Below are 20,563 nucleotides of genomic sequence, written 5' to 3'. Positions count from 1 at the left end.
AAAATTCAAAATGATGACATACTAATTCACAATTATGACACAAACGGACGGTTTCACAGTCAGGATTAGGCCTTAGTTCAATTAGGGCATTTAAGTAGCTTTTATAAATGTTCACTAGGAAAAAATAGGCATTGACATATTTTAAGATTTGTCGGTATAAGTTACTTTCAGTTAAAACAGCTCAAACATGCATTTTAGTCTGGGACTATCTTAAGCCTTGTCTGTGAAACCGGGGGAAAAAGTTGAAATTATAACATACTTAGTTGAAATTATGATTAAAGTCAAAATTATGATTTAAGTCTTAAAAAGTTAATTATGACAATCAAAATTATGAGATTAAAAAGCCATAATTATGACATAATATGTTGAGTGTGAATGTTTTAAATTATGATTTAAAACATTTAAATTGACTTAAAAGCTATAATTATGACAAAATGTCAAAATTATGACATCATTATGACATCAGTCAGAATTATGTGATAAATTGCAATTACATAAATCAGAATGAGATTAAAAGTTGAAATGACATTCAGTTCCATTTCTAATTGACCTATGTCATAATTTCAATTTATGTCATAATTTTGACTTTTTACACCATAATTTTGACTTTTTATCTCATAATGATTTACCAGAGCATTTATTTTTTTTTTTTTAATTATGGAGGAAATGGGTTTCCATAACCATGAGTCAAACAGCCTCACAAAGTTATATTTAGGTTAGAAGCAAGATCAAACATTCCTGCAAGAGTTTGACAAATAAATTGTATTACAAAAGGAAATTGTTCCTTGGCCATCTGCATTTGGTCATTCCGATGATGGGTCTCCATATTAACAAACTGTAGTAGATACATAATTTCTGCCTTTAAACCCCCTCAAGCTTCAGTTGCATAGAGCTTAACCTTGTATTTAACCTGCAATATTCCTTTAAATCTTTGAGATATTAAGCTGTCACATAGCTGACCAATGTATTGAGATGCTCAGTGTTTATTTCTTTCTTTGTTCTGCAGGCGTTATAGCAGGTGTTCTTGTGTTTTTCCTGTTGGTCATCCTTATTTGTGCTGCAGTCTATTGGTGGCTTCGCTATGGTTCTGCAAAGCAAAATAAGTATGATTTTTATTTATCTATTTATCTAGGATTATGGGTTTCTTTTATAATAAAATGCAACAGAAGTTGTATTAGTTGTGTCTCTAATGTCTTTTCTCATCTTTAGAAGCCCCAAACCAGTGGTGTCAAAAGTGACTAATAAAAGCTACAAGTATGTATGACGCTATTATATTGAAAATTAAAGAAGTATTTGAACACTTAAGTCACACTTAAAGGGATAGTTCTCCCTAAAATGTAAATTTTTCTGTCATCGTTTACCCTCATGTTATTCTAAACCTGTATAGTGGAACATATACAGTAAGAAGATATTTTAAGATTTTTTTTTTTTTTCTAAATACAATGGACGTAAATGGTCTCCAAAACTGTATGTGTTGAATATTTTATTATCTAATGCAATTTCATTCAAACATTTTTTAAGTGTGCCTTAAGTGTCCACATGTTTTTGGGGCCACTGTATATGATGTAATTTTAGTATAACAACAAACAATTGTGAAATGTTTTCCAGACTGATTCCTGCAGATAAATTTCCTGAACATTTTCGAAACATGAGTCGTGATGAGAATAGAGGTTTCAGTCAGGAATATGAGGTAGGGTTGAGCAAACATGAAATATATTGCATGTCTACATCGGATACGAGCGGCGATGTGGTGCGACACAACAAATCCCCGACAGTAAACTTGATGCCTCGTTCTATTTATGACATACTAAGCACTCGCGATACTTCTCATAGAAAGGACAAATGGATTTGCAACAGTCTCTTTGTCATGTCCAGTGTAGACAACTTCTAGCTGTTGTGGCATGACTCCGGTCGCATCCGGTGTAGACACGATGTAAGAGTTCAATTTTTTGTAATTTTTATCTCTGCTTAGTTTGAACAAAGTATTCAAACACTGAAAATGTCTCAATGCTTATATGTCAGAATCATTAAGTTAATTTTGAATGTTTACAGTTTTTGTTGAGTATGTTTTTATTGATTGTGTTTTTAACAGGACTTGAGTTCAGTTGGTATCGAACAGTCTAGTGTTGCGGCTTATCTGCCTAAAAACAAGGACAAAAACCGATTTACAAATGTTTTACCTTGTGAGTCTTTACACACACACACACATACACACACGCACACACACACACACACACACACACAGGTTTGAATTGTGGGGACATTCCATAGGCGTAATGGTTTTTATACTGTACAAACCGTATTTTCTATCACCCTACACTAATCCTACCCATCACAGAAAACTTTCAGCATTTTTAATAAAACATTGTTTAATATGTTTTTTAAAGATATTTTAATTACAAGGAATCAGGAAATGCCCTCATAAACCACGGTTATATTGTAATAACAGTGTAATACCCATGACATTATACAAATTTGTGCCCTCATAGATCATATAAAGAAGCACACACATGTTTTATGGGGATTTTCCATAGACATAATGATTTTTATATTGTACAAATGGTATATTTTATCCCCTAACCCTAAACACAAAACTTTCTGCATTTTTATATTTGCAAAAGAACATCATTTAATATGATTTATGAGCTGTTATCCTCAAAAAAAAAATCCCCGTAAGGTAAAAAAATTACTGGCATTACTATCTTTGTGGGAGCATACCAGGACCACACACACACACACACACACAACATTACCACATAGTTTTCCCGTCTTGGAAAAAGTCATTTTATCCTTCTCTCTCTCTTTAGATGACTCCTCTAGAGTGCAGCTCACAGTAAATGATGAGGATGATTCTGATTATATCAATGCCAACTACATGCCTGTAAGTTGTACAATATATACTAGTTAACATCAGCTGTAAAATGCCCCGGTAGACTGATGTTTATGTGCATATCAGGGATACGACAATGCAAGCAAACAGTACATCGCTGCTCAAGGTCCACTGCCATCCACAGTCAATGACTTCTGGAGAATGGTCTGGGAGAAAAGGTCACAAGCCATTGTCATGGTAACAAACTGCACTGAGAGTGGAAGGGTGAGGCAATGTTCAGAATACTGCTTAATGTAGTACACAGCGATCACTGATTTCTATTTGTTTTTTTAAACAGTTTATGAAACTTTGCATCATGTAGTGAACAGAATTATGCTACATTCTTGTTGCATTATGTTTAACGCAATGTTTGCGTATCTATTATTGTAATAATAGTGTTTTACACAGAGTGGTCTAATTCTAAACATATGTATCTGGTGCAGTTTATTTATTTTAACTCTGATTTAACTTTTCTGATTGAACTCCTCCAGATCAAGTGTGAGCAGTACTGGCCACTGGACTACACGCCGTGTGTCTATGGAAACCTGGTTGTGACAGTGAAATCAGAGAATAAAGCTCCAAGTTGGACTCTGCGAGAATTTAGTGTTAAAAATGTAAGCTATTTCTTTCACTCTTTTTTTGTGACAAAATTAAAAAGTGCAACACGCCAGACTGCTGAAAGTAGATCTTTTCTGCAATGATTATAATTATTAGTGTTTTCTGAAGGGCCAAAAACATTTGTATTTACAATTTTTTTTTTATCCAAATTCTTCTTGAGAATTCTCCTATTTTTAATTAACCTCATTCTTCATCAGTGGTGGGGAAAGTTACTTTTAAAAGTAATGCATTACAATATTGTGTTAATCCCTAAAAAGGTAACTAATTGTGTTAGTTACTTTTTATGTTACGTTACATTACAACGTGTCTACTGATGCCTCGTTCTATTTATGACATTATTACATACTCCAAGCACTCGCGATAATTCTCATAGGAAGAACAAATGAATTTGCAACAGTTGCTTTGTCACGTCTAGTGTAGACAGCTTCTACTGTTGTAGCACGTTGCGACGTGTCGCGTCCCGTCGCGTTCGGTGTAGACACAGTGTTGCTTTTACTTTACTACTTGTCAATAAGGTCTCATTTGTTTACATTAGTTAATGTATTAACTAACATGAACTAACAGTGAGCAATACAGTATTTTTTATATTACAGTTACAGTATTTATTAATCTTTGTTAATGTTAATAAAAATGTTCATATTAGTTCACAGTGCATTGAAATTAACATTAAGATTAATAAATGCTGTTTATTCTTAATTCATGTTAACTAATGTTAACAAATGAAATACTGTTATTATTTAATTATTGCCGGTTTGAATCAAATTCTGAGTTTGCATTTAACATTTTTTTTTTTATTCATTTTGAAGAATACTGAACCACAATGTTTACATGGCACACATGCCTCTGCTTTCTCACGATTTCTCTCAACATGGGGACAGAACAGGTGTCGGTCAATAAATGGAAAAACCATGCGTTACTTGTTTGAAAATGCAACTCACATATTTTGTTATAAATTTAAAAGTAATGTACTGTAAAACGAACTTAAAAAAGTAAGTTACCTGGTTGCCTTAAAATTTTGAGTTCATTGAAATTAAAATTGTGAGTTAATACAATGAAGGTGATTGGTTTAATCAACAGAAACTCAAAATATTATGTTATTTTACTCAAAATATTAAGTAAGAAAAAATGTTGTCATAACAAATCATGAAAATAATTTTTTAAAGTTATTTTAAAAAGTAATCTGTTTATGTAACTTGGGTTACTTGTAATGTTACCCCCAACACTGTTCTGACAGATTTTAATACAGTCCATGCTAAACTGTGCTGCTAAAAAATTAGACGCTCATTCTTTTTTCACATCGTTGATGTGTAAATGTGGATGTATGCAATTTTCACAAACTTGTCAAGGTTTCACAAGCTCTTTCAGCCTTAAAATGGTGATTTGTGAGGAAGTTTTAAGTTCCAAGGGTTATGTTTTTAAATTATATTAAACTATTTTATTTCAAAAGATAAAGAAAAATCTCATTCCCTGTGATATGGGTCACTGTAATTTTGCCAAGTAAGACATTTTCCTGGATTAACATAATTTGTTGATCCTAGAACAACATTCTAGCCCAAAAATTTAGTCCAACCTAACCATACTCATAACTTATACCTAAAATCAGAGGGAAATGAGAGGTGAATAACACTAATTTAGAAGCAACTAACCCTGGGTGTAAGCCTAAACTTGGCATAAATTGTAGAATTGTCCCTCAAATCTGACTGGTTCATTGGAATGTTGTTCCAGGATCAACATGTTGATTTAGGAACATGTTGTACTTGGTGAAATCACATTTACCTTTTGATATGAGACCTTTAACTTATGAATATAAACAGAAAGCATCCATGGGCAGGTAACCTTAAGACACAATCTGTTTCTGTCTATTTTTGTACATGATAGAAAAGCACCTCTGAAACACGAACAGTGAAGCACTTCCACTTCACAGCGTGGCCGGATCATGGTGTTCCCTCTGGCACAGAGGAGCTAATCCAATTCAGAGGACTCGTCCGTCAGCACATAGAGAGTTCCTTCTCCGCAGGGCCAACAGTCGTACACTGCAGGTGAACACTACACACTTTAAAACCCAACTCAAACATTAACTTGACACCAATAATGAGTCACACTGATTCAGATAGCTGACAGCACAACATTATTAAACAAACCACTTGATTAAAGCAAATGTTTATACTCATCTTCATAAACTCCATAATCTAGTGCTGGAGTGGGCCGGACAGGTACGCTGATCGCACTGGACGTTCTGCTGCAGCAGCTGGACAGAGAAAAGGCAGTGGGCATTGCAGCGTTTGTCCAGCAAATGAGATTGTGCCGGCCACTTATGGTGCAAACTGAGGTAACACCGTTTTAGTCCATGATGCTAACATTCCTTGCATTACGAGGTTTATTGGCAATCTGGCATGAATTGGATCTGAGTGTTATTATTATTATGGTGATTATTATGATAATGTTGAATATATTTCAATTATGGCTAACATTCTCCTAGAGGATTCAAACACCTATAAAAAAAAAGTAAAAAAAAAAAAAAATCAAAGCCATTTATAGAGTCTGAAAAACAATTGTTAAAAATGGCAGCTGTGATCACCAGAATTTTACCTTAAAAGAAAAAAGGAATGTATATTTTTAACTGGATATATCATGAAATAATGCTACAATTATTTAAACTACTTAACTAGCTACTTGAACTTTAAAAATGTGGTAACACTTTAGTACAGGGAACACATATAAACTATATACAGTACTACAACTTTTCCCTTAATAAACTCCTAATGTACTGCTTATTAATAGTTAGTAAGGTAGTTGTTAAGTTTAGGTATTGGGTAGGATTAAGAATGTAGAATATGGTCATGTAGAATAAGGTATTAAAATGTGCTTAATAAGTTCTAATTAATAGCCAATATTCTAATAATATGCATGCTAATAAGCAACCAAAAGACCCTAAAATAAAGTGTTACCAAAAATGTTAATGTATTAATATTTAGCATGTTTTGGGATATCGAATTTTGGCTTTTTCGTTTTAAATTGATCAAAAGTGGCCTTTGCAGCACTCATGCCAATAAGTTCAGCTGCTGTATAACACAATTTACAAAAAACTAAGCAACATGAAATGAAAACACTTTAAAGGGGTCATGAACTGTGTTGTTTTATAATGTTTACTGAGGTGCACTCATGATGTTAGTATACTTTTTACATCAAAAATTGTCAATCTAGAAAAAAAATATTTTTTCCTACCCTGATTTTAGCCCTTTTAGCCCTATTTAAATGTTGTTTTAAGGAGCGTCTGCTGAGAGACTTTAGTGTAAATGCCCACAGGAACAATACAAATCGTAACTATTATGACTAAAAGTTTGCTAAGCAGTATTTCCTACTAAAGCAAGGTGGTTTTGACTCTGGTAAGGGTATCCATAGCAGACTGGTGGGAGTGGCCTGGACAGCAACATGCCCAGTGCATTATGGGAAGTTTTTGGCAAAAGGGAAGACCACAGCTTTCAGGGTTTTTTTTCTAGTCAGGTAGCACTCCTTTCTACTGCATAGGCAGACAAGTTTTATTGAAAACCCAGTTTGCCAGCGGTTTAAGTTTTCCAACTTGTCAGCAGCTCCTAGAATTCATAGCAAAATGCAATAATATAGTAAATATTTATTGTACAAGTGTAGCAGCAGTTACTCTAACCAGGTTCTCAAGGCATGCTTCTTTTGATTATGAGTTTGAAGGTCATTAAAAAACACTTTGGTATAAAGTTTAATATTCACTTGGAAATTAAGACTAAGAGATGTGTATCCCTGTATGGCAGACAACTTTCACTCTCTTCAATTGTCTTATGCTTCTCCTCTCTGTCTCTTACAGTCTCAGTACGTGTTCCTGCACCAGTGCATCATGGATTGTCTGCAACCCAAAGGCGTGGCTAAGTCAGAGCCTCTCTATGAAAACTCAGACATGATCTATGTCAATGCAATAGCGTTAAGACAATATGAAAACGGAAGTAAAATATGAGCAAAAATAAAAGAACATCTTAAAATGTAACATTATTCACATATGGTTAGCAAAATAGTGTTCTTTTAATAACAACGTACGATCAAAAGCAGTCATGGAATTTGTTAGCACAATCTTGAAAACCACAGTGGTATATTTTCAGCATGACTTTCAAAACATTAAATGAAATATTTCACACCATATGTACATTTGTTATTATAATTAATTTATTTAAAATAATAATAATAATATTAATAATAATACTCCACTGCTAACAGGACTGAAAAATAGTAGTATTCTGTGCTTAAGCTATAAAGCACTAACCCCGGTTTCACAGACAAGGCTGAGAAGGCATATTTTAAAATATGTCAGTGCCATTGTTTTGTCTTAAGATACACACCAGTAATGTTTTTTTCTTTTTTCTAAGGCACATTTATAAAAGCTACTTAAATATCCGAAATAAACTAAGTCCTAATCCTGGCTTAATCTAAGCTTTGTTTGTGAAACCAGGCCTAAGAGTTTACCATTTAAACGGTCCCACTTTATATTAAGTGGCCTTAACTACTATGTATTTACATTTAAATTAATCATTTGATACAATGCACTTATTGTGTACATACATGTTTTTACATTGTACTTATATTTTAAAAAACACATGCATGTAATTACATCTGTAATTAATTTCTGTAATTACATTTATAATTACACTGTTGACCCATCCCTTAACCCTTACCCCTACCCTTAAACCTACCCATACCACCAAAGCTTTCCCTAACCTTACCCGTACTCCACCTCAATAGCTGCAAATGTGTTTTGCAAATCAATATGAACCCAATAAGTACATTGTACTTATTTTTTGATGCAAGTACATAGTAGTTAAGGCCACTTAATATAAAGTGGGACCATTTAAACTTTACTGCCAGTCTTTATTCATCTAAATATCTGTGTATATAGCCTTGTTTTTTATGTTCAATTTTTGCTTGAGCTGTACTTAGCACTGCTTTTTTGCACATTACTTTTTAAACAATTAGATATTTGCTATTCTAAAATTGATATACAAGAGAGTCTATTTAATTTAACTGACTATATCAGTTTAATTTTATTTGTTTTAAGATGGATGCTAAAAACCATGACCAACAATTAAAGTATTTTTCCACTATATTTTTCCATTATGCCAGAGACATGTATTCTTAGCTGTCTGTTGCTTAACAAGCTTTAAAGGAGTAGTTCAACTAAAGACAAAAAAATGTGTGATATATTTATATCAGGGTTGCCCATTCCTGTTCCTAGCCCTATCTAACACCCGTATGTAATTATCAAGTGTTCCTGAAGATTATGGCTGCATCCGAAATCACACACTTCCCTGCTATGAGATAAACAGTATATGACAAAAGAAATGTCCAAGTTTACAGTACTCATAAAATAGTACCCAGATGAACTACACACATTTATACTTTATATAACATACTTTTTATTAGCGTTTGTGAAGTAATTATTTATTCAAAATGAGTACCTACTCAAAGTATGAGATTTAAAATGTTAACTACAAAGAGGTTTTTCAGATTTTCTGTCACAGCATTCTCTCCATATTTATGAATCTTTGTATTTTTTAGCCACTGCTTACAATGCGCTGGATCCTTCACTGGCAACTGAAAGTAACGAACTTCTGCTAAATGTTTAATCTTTGACATCTTGCACCCAGTAACAATACAAATCAACACCATTATGACTAAAAGTTTGCTAAGAAGTATTTCCTACTAAAGCAAGGTGGTTTTGACTCTGGTAAACGTATCCATAGCAGACTGGTGGGAGTGGCCTTGGACAGCAGCATGCCCAGTGCATTATGGGTGTTTTCCTACCTATTTGGCAAAAGGGAAGACAACAGCCTTCTTTCTCAGTTTTTTTTTTTCACTTATTTCCCAAAAAAAAAAAAAAAAAAAAAAATGAAATCAATGTCAGTATGTCACAAAAGAACTGCTTCCAAATTCACAGTAGTCGACAAAATACTATATAGAACATACTTTTTTTTGAGCTGTTTTAAGTACTTACTCAAAGTATGAGATTTTGGACACAGACCAAGTGTGTTTAATCAGAGTTTGAGAAGAACTTCACAGGAAGATAGATCTCCAGGAACAAGATTGGGCACCCCTGATTTAAATCATTTCAAATCTGTATGTGAAATAGAGAATGATATTTGAGAGCTGCAGGGGAAGGAAAGATTTGTTTGTTTGTCATGGTTACTGTGAGCCGCTGTTGTATGAAAAGATCAGAAAAAGATTCTTCATTCTTCAATTTCTTAATACGTTTGTATTCCACAGAAAGAAAGAAAAAAACACCAGATTTTAGGGTTAAGGAGCGTCAGTCAGCCATTTCAGTCATACTTAAGTCACTTTCAAATTAGGCATAAAATGTATGTTAAAAATTAAGAATGTAGAATAAGATCCAGAATAAGGCTTAATATGCAAATTCATGTGACCAACTTGAACCCATTGCAAACCTTCTGTTGGGGGATGTGAAAAATAGTCACGCTGTTATAAAATTATTTGAAAATTCCAGATCATGTATTGAAATTACTGTATTCAAAACCAACGACATTGCCCATGAAAGTTTAGAGCAATGGAGTTGTTTGATGGGAACATTGTTCTAAACATTCATAAAACCTCCTTCATATTCATGGAATGATTATGAAGGTGTCTACCAAAGGACGTTTTCATTCTTCAATTTCTTAATACGTCCACAGAAAGAAAGAAAAAAACACCAGATGGGAACATGTTGTCACTTTCAAATTAGCTTTGGTAAATCATGCGAGTTATGGGTTTTGGTGTTTGCCAGTAATGTGATTTTTTTTTTTTTTTTTTTTTTTTTTTTTTTTGCACTGCAAGTCACTTTAGTAAGAACTGAAATTTAAGCACTTAACATTTAAATCAATCTGCTGTTAATATTGTACAAATACTGAGCTGTCCTAATTAAGAATACTATATTCATTAAATATACTCAAAGCAAAAGTCATGGACTAAGGGTACGTTTACACGACAACAATGCACTACAAACAAATTATTTTTTCTTCGCAGTTTTGAAAAGTTTTGCGTACAGATGACAGCATTGTCAAACCGAATCCCTGTTCACACGGATCTGCAGAAATTTTTAAAAACGCTTTATTTTGCATGCCAGGCAAGTAGTTGGTGATGTCCCTTCATAAACAAACAGTACACGCCTACAGAATGAACACATAATACACATGTGCATGATGTCACCAAGTTCACATTTCTGTAGTTTACACAGAAACTATAATGGTATAATTTGAAACACATTTTAAAGTTTTCAGGCCACCAAAATGCATTGTCGTGCAAATAAATGAAAGGCCCAAACGGATAAAAAGTGTCCCTTTTTTTTAGTTGAAAGTGGTGTCGTGTAAACGTGTCCTAACCAGGCACAATGTGATATGATTCCAGACATAATTACCTCACAAATTATAAATTACCAGGTATTAACATCTTTCTTTGGACATGGTACTATAATTATTTTTTTGGACATGACCATGGCAATTCCATGACACTTTTTTGGTATACATAAATAAGGTAATTAATTAGTAGGATGCTCTGTCAAAGAACCATGATATTACAGATAACATCACTGAATTATGGTACCACTGCAATATTATTATTTTTTTTTTTTTTTGTAACAGACTTGTATTATTGTGTCAGCTTGGTTTATGGCCTTCCATAAACAAACATTTTGTTTTTATTCATATCACATGTTAACAAATATTAGTGTATTAGCATTAACTTGTCAATTATTGATTAGCTGAATAAAGCTTATGTATATGAAGAATCAACTAGTATTACAGCATGCATTTGTCTGTGTTCACTTCATTCATAGAATTCAGTACATGGTTTAAACTAAGGGTTTCTGGCTTCTTGCTATCATAACTGTTCTTTCACACAGCTGGTCACATCTCATTCGTTTCCATCTTCGGCAGTATTAAAAAACATTTCTATCATCTCCTCTTTAGTGTCTTCCATGTAGTCAAATGGCTGCTCTGCCAGGATGTTCACCACCTCTGATGGTGGATGGAGCGGTTCCTGTGCTAAAATCCAAGGGTAACGGCACAGAGAACTTCTTGCAGATGTTGTGCAGGACACAGCAGGCTTTGATGGTGCATGCCACCAACTCAGGTGACTGAATGGGGCCGATGTCACGGAGGCACTGGAAACGGCTTTTCAAACTGCCAAAGTGTGCACGGCCATGTAGCTGAGCGTGTGCTTTGTTGAAACGCAGGGCTGCGTTGCTTTTGACGCGAAAGGCTTCGACGGGTCAAAATGTGCCCACAACCTAGAAGACTTCTGCTACCTGTGGGGAACAAAGACAAAAATACAAAGGGGTGATGGGGTAACTGTATTTGAGTCTGAGTTGAGTTACTTCTGCAGACTGTGGAAAGACAACGCATGACCACAGTATTGTAGTTAAGTTAGGTTTGTCATTATTCAGAAATATTTGACAATTGATTGACCCAAAAGAATCAAGTATTTCTGGAAGCTGTTAAAACAGCTGGTTTTTGTGATGTAAAAAATGAAACTATGATAAATCATATCAGGACTTTTGCATCCTTAAAGGGTTAGTTCACCCAAAAATGAAAATTCTGTCATTTATTACTTACCCTAATGCCGTTCCACACCCGTAAGACCTTCGTTAATCTTCGGAACAGAAATTAAGATATTTTTGTTGAAATCCGATGACTCAGTGAGGCCTCCATAGCCAGCAATGACATTTCCTCTCTCAAGATCCATCAATGTACTAAAAACATGTTTAAATCAGTTCATATAAGTACAGTGGTTCAATATTAATATTATAAAACGACGAGAATATTTTTGGTGCACCAAAAAAACAAAATAACGACTTTAGTGATGGCTGATTTCAAAACACTGCTTCAGGAAGCTTCGGAGCATTATGAATCAGCATGTCGAATCATGATTCGGATCGCGTGTCAAACCGCCAAACTGCTGAAATCACGTGACTTTGGCGCTCCGAACAGCTGATTTGTCACGCTGATTCGTTATGCTCCGAAGCTTCCTGAAGCAGTGTTTTGAAATCGGCCTTCACTATATAATTCGTTATTTTTTTTTTTTTTTTTTTTTTGTGGCGCACCAAAAATATTCTCATCGCTTTATAATATTAATATTGAACCACTGTACTCACATGAACTGATTTAAATATGTTTTTAGTACATTAATGGATCTTGAGAGAGGAAATGTCATTGCTCCCTATGCAGGCCTCATGGAGCCATCGGATTTCAACAAAAATACCTTAATTTGTGTTCCGAAGATTAACGAAGGTCTTACGGGTGTGGAACAGCATGAGGGTGAGTAATAAATGACAGAATTTTCATTTTTGGGTGAACTAACCCTTTAATGTAAAAAATATAACCTATGTAGCGCCACTGAAAACCAAAGTGACACATTTCAAAGAAAAAAAGATAAAAATAACCAAACTGTATAAGTGTGCACACCCTTCCGTAATTGGCTATGTTCAGAATTAACTAACCATGCTCATGTGAAATAGTGCATGACTGTTTTCACCTGAAGTGATTCAAAATAAATCTCAGCTGTTTTTGTAAGATTTTTCTGATTCTTCTTGGTTGCGTGCTGCTAGAAGAGTCACGGGCCACAAAGAGCTCATGAAGCATCAGCGTAATCTCATTGTTGAAAGGTAGTGCTCAGGTGAGGGCTACATTTTTTTTTCCCAAGGCATTAGATATACCATGGAATCACAGCAAAGACGGTCATCAACAAATGGATCAAGTATGGCACAACAGTGACATTATTAGAAGACAAAGAGAAAACTGGTCAGGGAGGCTGTTAAGAAACCTAGCAACATATTAAAAGAGTTGCAGCTCTTTCAGGCAAGTACTGGTTGCCTCCTACATGTGACAACTATCTCCCGTATTCTCCATCTCTCTGGGCTTGTGGGGCAGGGTGGCAAAATGCAAGCCTATATTGACTAAAAAAAAACCCATCCAGCTCTATTTTCCAAAAACATATATTCAGTCTCCCAAAACCATGTGGAAAAATGTGTTATGGTCTGATGAGACCAAGATTGAACCTTTTGGCCAAAACTGTAAAAGGTATGTTTGGCACAATGAAAAATAACAATGAACATCAGCAAAAGAACACCACACCCATGGAGAAACATGGTGGTGGCACCAAGCTGAGGGAATCATGAATAGTTCAGAGTACCAGTTGACTTTGGAACATAAATTAAAATGTTTTTGAAAAGTCTCTTATGCTCACAGAGGCGGCATTTATTTGATCAAAAATCTAGTAAAACCACTAGTGTCAAATAGTATTACAAATTAAAACCTTTCTATTTTCATATATTTTAAAATGCAATTTATTCCTGTGATGCAAATCTGAATTTTCAGCATCATTACTCCAGTCTTCAGCGTCACTTGATCATTCAGAAATTATTCTAATATGCTGATTTGCTGCTCAATAAACATTTCTTATTTTCACAGTTAAAAACGGTTGTGCTGCTTAGTATTTTGTAGGAACTGTGATGCAGTTTTTCAGAATTCTTTCATGATATAAATTTCAAAAGAACAGCCAGGGATGGGCAGTATTTATGATACATGTATTTCAAATACGTATTTCAAATACAAAATAGTATTTTGTAATTTGTATTTGATAGGGTTGATGAAAATGGCTTTGTATTTTGTATCAAAATACTTTAGTGTTTTGTATTTTTGTATTTTTAAAATACTGTAAAATACTTTGTAAGAAGTCGACATGATGACATCATAAAATTGGTGCCTACTCTATAGTTTGCAGAGAGTTCATGTTAAGTTTTGGTGTTCATTTTGGTAGCCTAGGATAAATAGTATACTAATTTACATAATGTTCTTGAAAACATTACAGAGCAGCAACCCCCTATATTTATGATTAACAATCAAACGATTAATTGGTTAAAAACTAGTTGCTATGAATACAAGTGCCATCAGTTGTCTTCTTATGAATGACTTGTTTGTCATTGAGTCAGTGTTGCTGATGCAAAGTATGCCCTTCATTACCAAACACCAAGTAACTAAATTAGGATACAATTATGAGTCATTTGCAAACATTATACTTTTGGTTACTTTAAAACTAACCTTCATCTGGGAGATCACAGGGATATGTGAATATTTGTTCTGTTAAAGCCACAATATGTAAATTTTTGCCTCTAAAGATATCGCTAATTCAAAACAAAGGCAAACCTCGATGACACCTTGATTTCACGGAATCATGGGATGTTTTGTCTTGACGTCTATAGCCGGTGGAAAAGAATTGGGACAGGACTTAGGCAGAAATCATGTTTATGGAGAGATTATTAACGTTACTGTAGTATGAAGCAGAGGCAGAACCGAGTGCTGTGACAGCAGTAACAAACCCACTGGAGCGATTACTAATGAGAGACGAGTGCGACACACAGCTCGACAGCAGCGGATCTTTTATTATGCCACAGTCGCCGCTTCCGCTTCTTTCAGGTCATGTGCACATAGGGTAAAGCAGCGCTGCTTATCATATTAGATACATTTGTGTGTTGAAAGTTGGTATAGTGCTACTATGAGGTTCGCTCACACTGAGACAGTTGAAGCTAGATCAATATTAGTCATGGTAAAACATGGTACTCACGATAAATCAAGAAAACGAGATTCAAACAAAAAGACTTAGGGCCAGATTTACTAACAGCCTCTTTTGGTGTTAAAAAACTACTGTCGGGATTTACTAAAGACACGCAGTATAAAATTAGCGCTGAAAACGCATGGACCGAGTTGTGTTTGCAGCTGACCTTATTGCATATGCATTTTTAGGAGTTTCCCTTTCAGATGCCAAAACTTATGGGAGGAGAGTATTTAAATGAATCACACAATGCGATTTACTAATGTTTGCGCTCGTCAATTGGTATTTACACCATTATTTAATGCCCTAAAAAAGCATGTCTGAACACATTTTGTGACATGGCTGCAATTGTTGCTGTTAGGAGGAGACACCGCAGAGAACAGAGAGCGCGTAGAAGGTTTATTAATTTCTTTGAAATGCCAAAGTAAGACTTTATCCGAACATATCGTTTGCCAAACTATGTTGGCCTATATTTGCATGTCAGCAGATCACGTGCAAAACTTGCCAGTCCCATCAACACATCTGTGGAATTGCACTCTCACGGTAATTTGCCCCGTTTAGTAAATCTGGCCCTTAATGTGTTAAGCGATATAACATGATGAGTTTTCTGTCAATGAATGTATCCAAACTGTTGCTTCCCTGTCTAATAAAACTCATAATATACAGTACTAAAGTGTCTTTGATGTTTCCATGGTTTTTGACAAAATAAAATGGGAAATCGAGGGTAATGATGTCATTGATAGGCGACACAAGGACACGGTGTGTGTCCTGGTTAAAATAGCTTATTTCTCTTGCTTATTTAGAATTTCTTGGGAACATTTGGGATAATGTAAGTACACAAGTCAACAAAAAAATATAACATTGTTTTAGTGGTTTTTGAATATTTTAATCTAAAAATCCTGCATATTTGTGCCTTTAACTGGTTGCATATGTCAGATTTATTGCATGACTCGGGCAAAGAAAAACTGTTGCTATCAAACATTGTTTACTTAATCAAGTCAGTGTAATGGTGAAGGGATAGATCAAATGGGCCAGCTGATGAAAGGTTTGCAAAGAAATTTCATGCTCCCTTGTAAAAGTATTTTGTAGTATTTTCAAAATACAAAAATACAGTAGTTTATTTTGATACATGGTTTGGCTGCTGTATTTTGTAGTTTATTTTGATACATTTAAAATTAAGGTATTTTGTATTTTATTTTAAAATACATTTTGATGTATTTTTGCCCATCCCTGAGAACAGCATGTATTTGAAAAAGAAATCTGGATAATCTGGAATTACGTAATCAATTTCCAAAAATTGAGTACTTGTAATTAGATTATATTACATTTTAAAATACTTCATATTTAAAATACTTCATATGTATATTTACATATACATATATTTACATTTTATATTTACACAATGCAGGAATTCACAAATTTTTCCCCAACAGGTAAACAAATATTTAATCTTAAGTGTTTTGATTTGATTTTATAATTATTTATTTTAACTTTACATTTTCATGATTTAATAAATAGCTTTTCATTAAACTCAAACTTAATCACCAACCCCAGGCTGGGAAAACATGATGTAATGCAATATTTAATTCACTTCATGATGTTGATAACAAAGATTGGAATTATATTTTATTATATATACACACAGATACATATACATATAGGTGCTGGTCATATAATTAGAATATCATCAAAAAGTTGATTTATTTCACTAATTCCATTCAAAAAGTGAAACTTGTATATTATATTCATTCATTACACACAGACTGATACATTTCAAATATTTATTTCTTTTAATTTTGATGATTATAACTGACAACTAAGGAAAATCCCAAATTCATTATCTCAGAAAATTAGAATATTAGTTAAGACCAATACAAAGAAAGGATTTTTAGAAATTTTGGCCAACTGAAAAGTATGAACATGAAAAGTATGAGCATGTACAGCACTCAATAATAAGTTGGGGCTCCTTTTGCCTGGCATGGCATGGAGTCGATCAGTCTGTGGCACTGCTCAGGTGTTATGAGAGCCCAGGTTGCTCTGATAGTGGCCTTCAGCTCTTCTGCATTGTTGGGTCTGGCATGTCGCATCTTCCTCTTCACAATACCCCGTAGTTTTTCTATGGGGTTAAGGTCAGGCGAGTTTGCTGGCCAGTTAAGAACAGGGATACCATGGTCCTTTAAACCAGGTACTGGCTTTGGCACTGTGTGCAGGTGCCAAGTCCTGTTGGAAAATTAAATCTGCATCTCCATAAAGTTGGTCAGCAGCAGGAAGCATGAAGTGCTCTAAAACTTCCTGGTATACGGCTGCGTTGACCTTGGACCTCAGAAAACACAGTGGACCAACACCAGCAGATGACATGGCACCCCAAACCATCACTGACGGTGGAAACTTTACACTGGACCTCAAGCAACGTGGATTGTGTGCCTCTCCTCTCTTCCTCCAGACTCTGGGACCCTGATTTCCAAAGGAAATGCAAAATTTACTTTCATCAGAGAACATAACTTTGGACCACTCAACAGCAGTCCAGTCCTTTTTGTCTTTAGCACAGGCAAGACGCTTCTGACTCTGTCTGTTGTTCAAGAGTGGCTTGACACAAGGAATGCGACAGCTGAAACCCATGTCTTGCATACGTCTGTGCGTAGTGGTTCTTGAAGCACTGACTCCAGCTGCAGTCCACTCTTTGTGAATCTCCCCCACATTTTTAAATGGGTTTTGTTTCACAATCCTCTCCAGGGTGCGGTTATCCCTATTGCTTGTACACTTTTTTCTACCACATCTTTTCCTTCCCTTTGCCTCTCTATTAATGTGCTTGGACACAGAGCTCTGTGAACAGCCAGCCTCTTTTGCAATGACCTTTTGTGTCTTGCCCTCCTTGTGCAAGGTGTCAATGGTCGTCTTTTGGACAGCTGTCAAGTCAGCAGTCTTCCCCATGATTGTGTAGCCTACAGAACTAGACTGAGAGACCATTTAAAGGCCTTTTCAGGTGTTTTGAGTTAATTAGCTGATTAGAGTGTGGCACCAGGTGTCTTCAATATTGAACCTTTTCACAATATTCTAATTTTCTGAGATACTGAATTTGGGATTGTCCTTAGTTGTCAGTTATAATCATCAAAATTAAAAGAAATAAACATTTGAAATATATCAGTCTGTGTGTAATGAATGAATATAATATACAAGTTTCACATTCTGAATGGAATTAGTGAAATAAATCAACTTTTTGATGATATTCTAATTATATGACCAGCACCTGTGTATATATATATATATATATATATATATATATATATATATAGTTTTTTTTTTTTTTTTTAGATTTTGTCAAAAATCTTTTTAGATTTTGTCTGCTGTACTATCTTTCAAACAGCCATTCAGATTTTTGTATTAGCTATGTTGTTCATTACAGCATCAAATACTTAATACTTAACAGGCTACTTAAAGACTTAATAGGCGATTTATTTTTAAACATTTGTTTACACTATTTTTCAGCAGGGGTTGGTGCTCTCTCTGGCAGCGGCAGGTCGCAGTAGCATTTGTTAATCATTTGCTGTTTACTAATGTATCATTAAAAGTTAAAAGTTGTATCTGTTAATATTATTTAATGGACCTGAGCTGACATGAAATAACAATGAACAGTATTTTTACAATATCATTAACAAACATTACCTAATGGGACCTTATTGTAAATTTGCAGAGGTGGACAAAGTACACAACTTTATTACTTGAGTGAAAGTACAGATACTACTGGTCAAATATTACTCCGTTAGAAGTGAAAGTTGTAAAGACAGTTTTTTTTTACTTAAGTAAAAGTACAGAAGTACTTTAAGTATCGAAAGTAAGTTTCCTTTTTATATCAATGCAATGTTTTATTATTCTTGTATTGTTGCATGTACTTACCATACTATCTGTGGAATAAAGAGCTTTTAGAATGTTACAAAACCTATAGAAATAAAACTGAATTGACAAAAAAAGACAGCAATAATAATCTTCATTTTTAATTTAACAGTCCTTCTACCCACCCCCACAATAAAATTAGCTTCTCCCATGATTCTGAACTCCAACTTAACAAAATAATATGTAATTTATTAGAGGTTCTGACGAAATATTAATTGCGCAGGCTATGTTTAAATGATTTGAATGAATTATTATGTTTGAATGATTCAATGACTCACTTATAAATACATCACTTGTTTCATTACTGGGGTACGTTTCCCAAAAGCAGTTAGCCAACTAAAATCGCAAGTTCCGTCTTTACTAACATAGTTCAACGATTTGGTGTTTCCCGAAACCATAGTTCAAACGAACATTCGCAAACAACATCACAAACTTGTGTGGTTGGAACGACAGCTCCCGAGCTGTGGTTAGAAGCATAGTTTCTTGTTTTTATAAAATGTGAACTTGATAAATCGTTATCTTAAACAAAATAAGCAAGCTGACATTAAGTACAATTTATATCTTTTATTTCGAGTATATACAAATGTCAATTTACATATTTTAGTTTGTCAAGAGATTTTAAGCACCGTTTTTGAAGAGTGCGCATGTGCGTACATGATTTAGTCCATAAGAACGATCCTATGATTGAATCTGGAAATAAAGCAAAATAACTGAGAAAAACGTCTCGGTTACGTATGTAACCCTCGTTCCCTGAAGGAGGGAACGGAGACGTACGTCAGTAGTGACTGACGAATTGGGATATCGCTAGAGAGCCCTATCAGCTTCGAGAGAACTAAAACAAGCCAATGGAATTGGCGTGCGATATTTGCATAATGCGCACCGCCTCCGACAGGTGTATATAAATAGGAAGCAGATGGAATCGCACTCTGTTTTTCGCTGAGGAGACAACTGGTGTCCGCACAACAGCGAGGGTACAGAAACTGTGGCGACGGGACGTACGTCTCCGTTCCCTCCTTCAGGGAACGAGGGTTACATACGTAACCGAGACGTTCCCTTTCAGTCGGTCATGTTCGAAGTACGTCATCAGTAGTGACTGACGAATTGGGATCCCAAATAAAGCGCCACAGTTACGAAACCCCTTCCGAGCCGAAGGGGGAGGCGGAGGAACTCGACAGGGTTCGCCAAGTGGGGAACACGACTGGAGTCAATAGATGCACGTATCCGGCCCAGGGGGCGGGAATGGCATTGCAAGCCGACACTTAGAGCGGGTTCAAAGCGTCTACCGGCTAGTGGAAGCGAGTACACGGGAAGATACCGGCTCTACACGTAGGCTATAGAATCTAGCGAACGTGTTAGGTGTCGCCCAGCCCGCAGCTCTACAATATCTGTCAGCGAGGCACCATGAGCCAACGCCCAGGAAGAGGCCACTCCTCTGGTGGAGTGGGCTCTCAACCCAAGCGGACAAGGCACGCCTTGGGAATCGTACGCCAAGGCGATGGCATCCACTATCCAGTGGGCCATCCTCTGCTTGGAGACAGCCTTTCCCTTCTGCTGGCCTCCGTAACAGAC

General features: G+C 35.3%; 2 protein-coding genes across 2 annotated transcripts in view; both read left to right on the top strand.

Annotated features, from left to right (window-relative positions):
* LOC125261792 (receptor-type tyrosine-protein phosphatase H-like) overlaps positions 1-7,863 on the top strand; it is a 43,483-nt gene extending 35,620 nt beyond the window's left edge. The window contains exons 9-18 of the mRNA XM_048180343.1: positions 1,007-1,103; positions 1,210-1,254; positions 1,609-1,690; positions 2,093-2,183; positions 2,808-2,881; positions 2,957-3,094; positions 3,361-3,483; positions 5,366-5,526; positions 5,681-5,816; positions 7,326-7,863. Coding sequence (XP_048036300.1) covers positions 1,007-1,103; positions 1,210-1,254; positions 1,609-1,690; positions 2,093-2,183; positions 2,808-2,881; positions 2,957-3,094; positions 3,361-3,483; positions 5,366-5,526; positions 5,681-5,816; positions 7,326-7,472 — 1,094 coding nt within the window. The 3' untranslated portion in view covers positions 7,473-7,863. The remainder of the gene's footprint in view (positions 1-1,006; positions 1,104-1,209; positions 1,255-1,608; positions 1,691-2,092; positions 2,184-2,807; positions 2,882-2,956; positions 3,095-3,360; positions 3,484-5,365; positions 5,527-5,680; positions 5,817-7,325) is intronic.
* Positions 7,864-11,481: 3,618 nt separating this feature from the next.
* LOC125261786 (C-type mannose receptor 2-like) overlaps positions 11,482-20,563 on the top strand; it is a 27,965-nt gene continuing 18,883 nt past the window's right edge. Inside the window, exon 1 of the mRNA XM_048180337.1 lies at positions 11,482-11,626. Within this exon, the coding sequence (XP_048036294.1) occupies positions 11,482-11,626 (145 nt within the window). The remainder of the gene's footprint in view (positions 11,627-20,563) is intronic.

This window comes from Megalobrama amblycephala, unplaced genomic scaffold, assembly GCF_018812025.1.
Source record: "Megalobrama amblycephala isolate DHTTF-2021 unplaced genomic scaffold, ASM1881202v1 scaffold484, whole genome shotgun sequence".
In the NCBI taxonomy this organism is placed as follows: Eukaryota; Metazoa; Chordata; class Actinopteri; order Cypriniformes; family Xenocyprididae; genus Megalobrama; species Megalobrama amblycephala.
The sequence above is the reverse complement of the archived record's forward strand: the minus strand, read 5'-3'. Positions and strand labels throughout refer to the sequence as shown.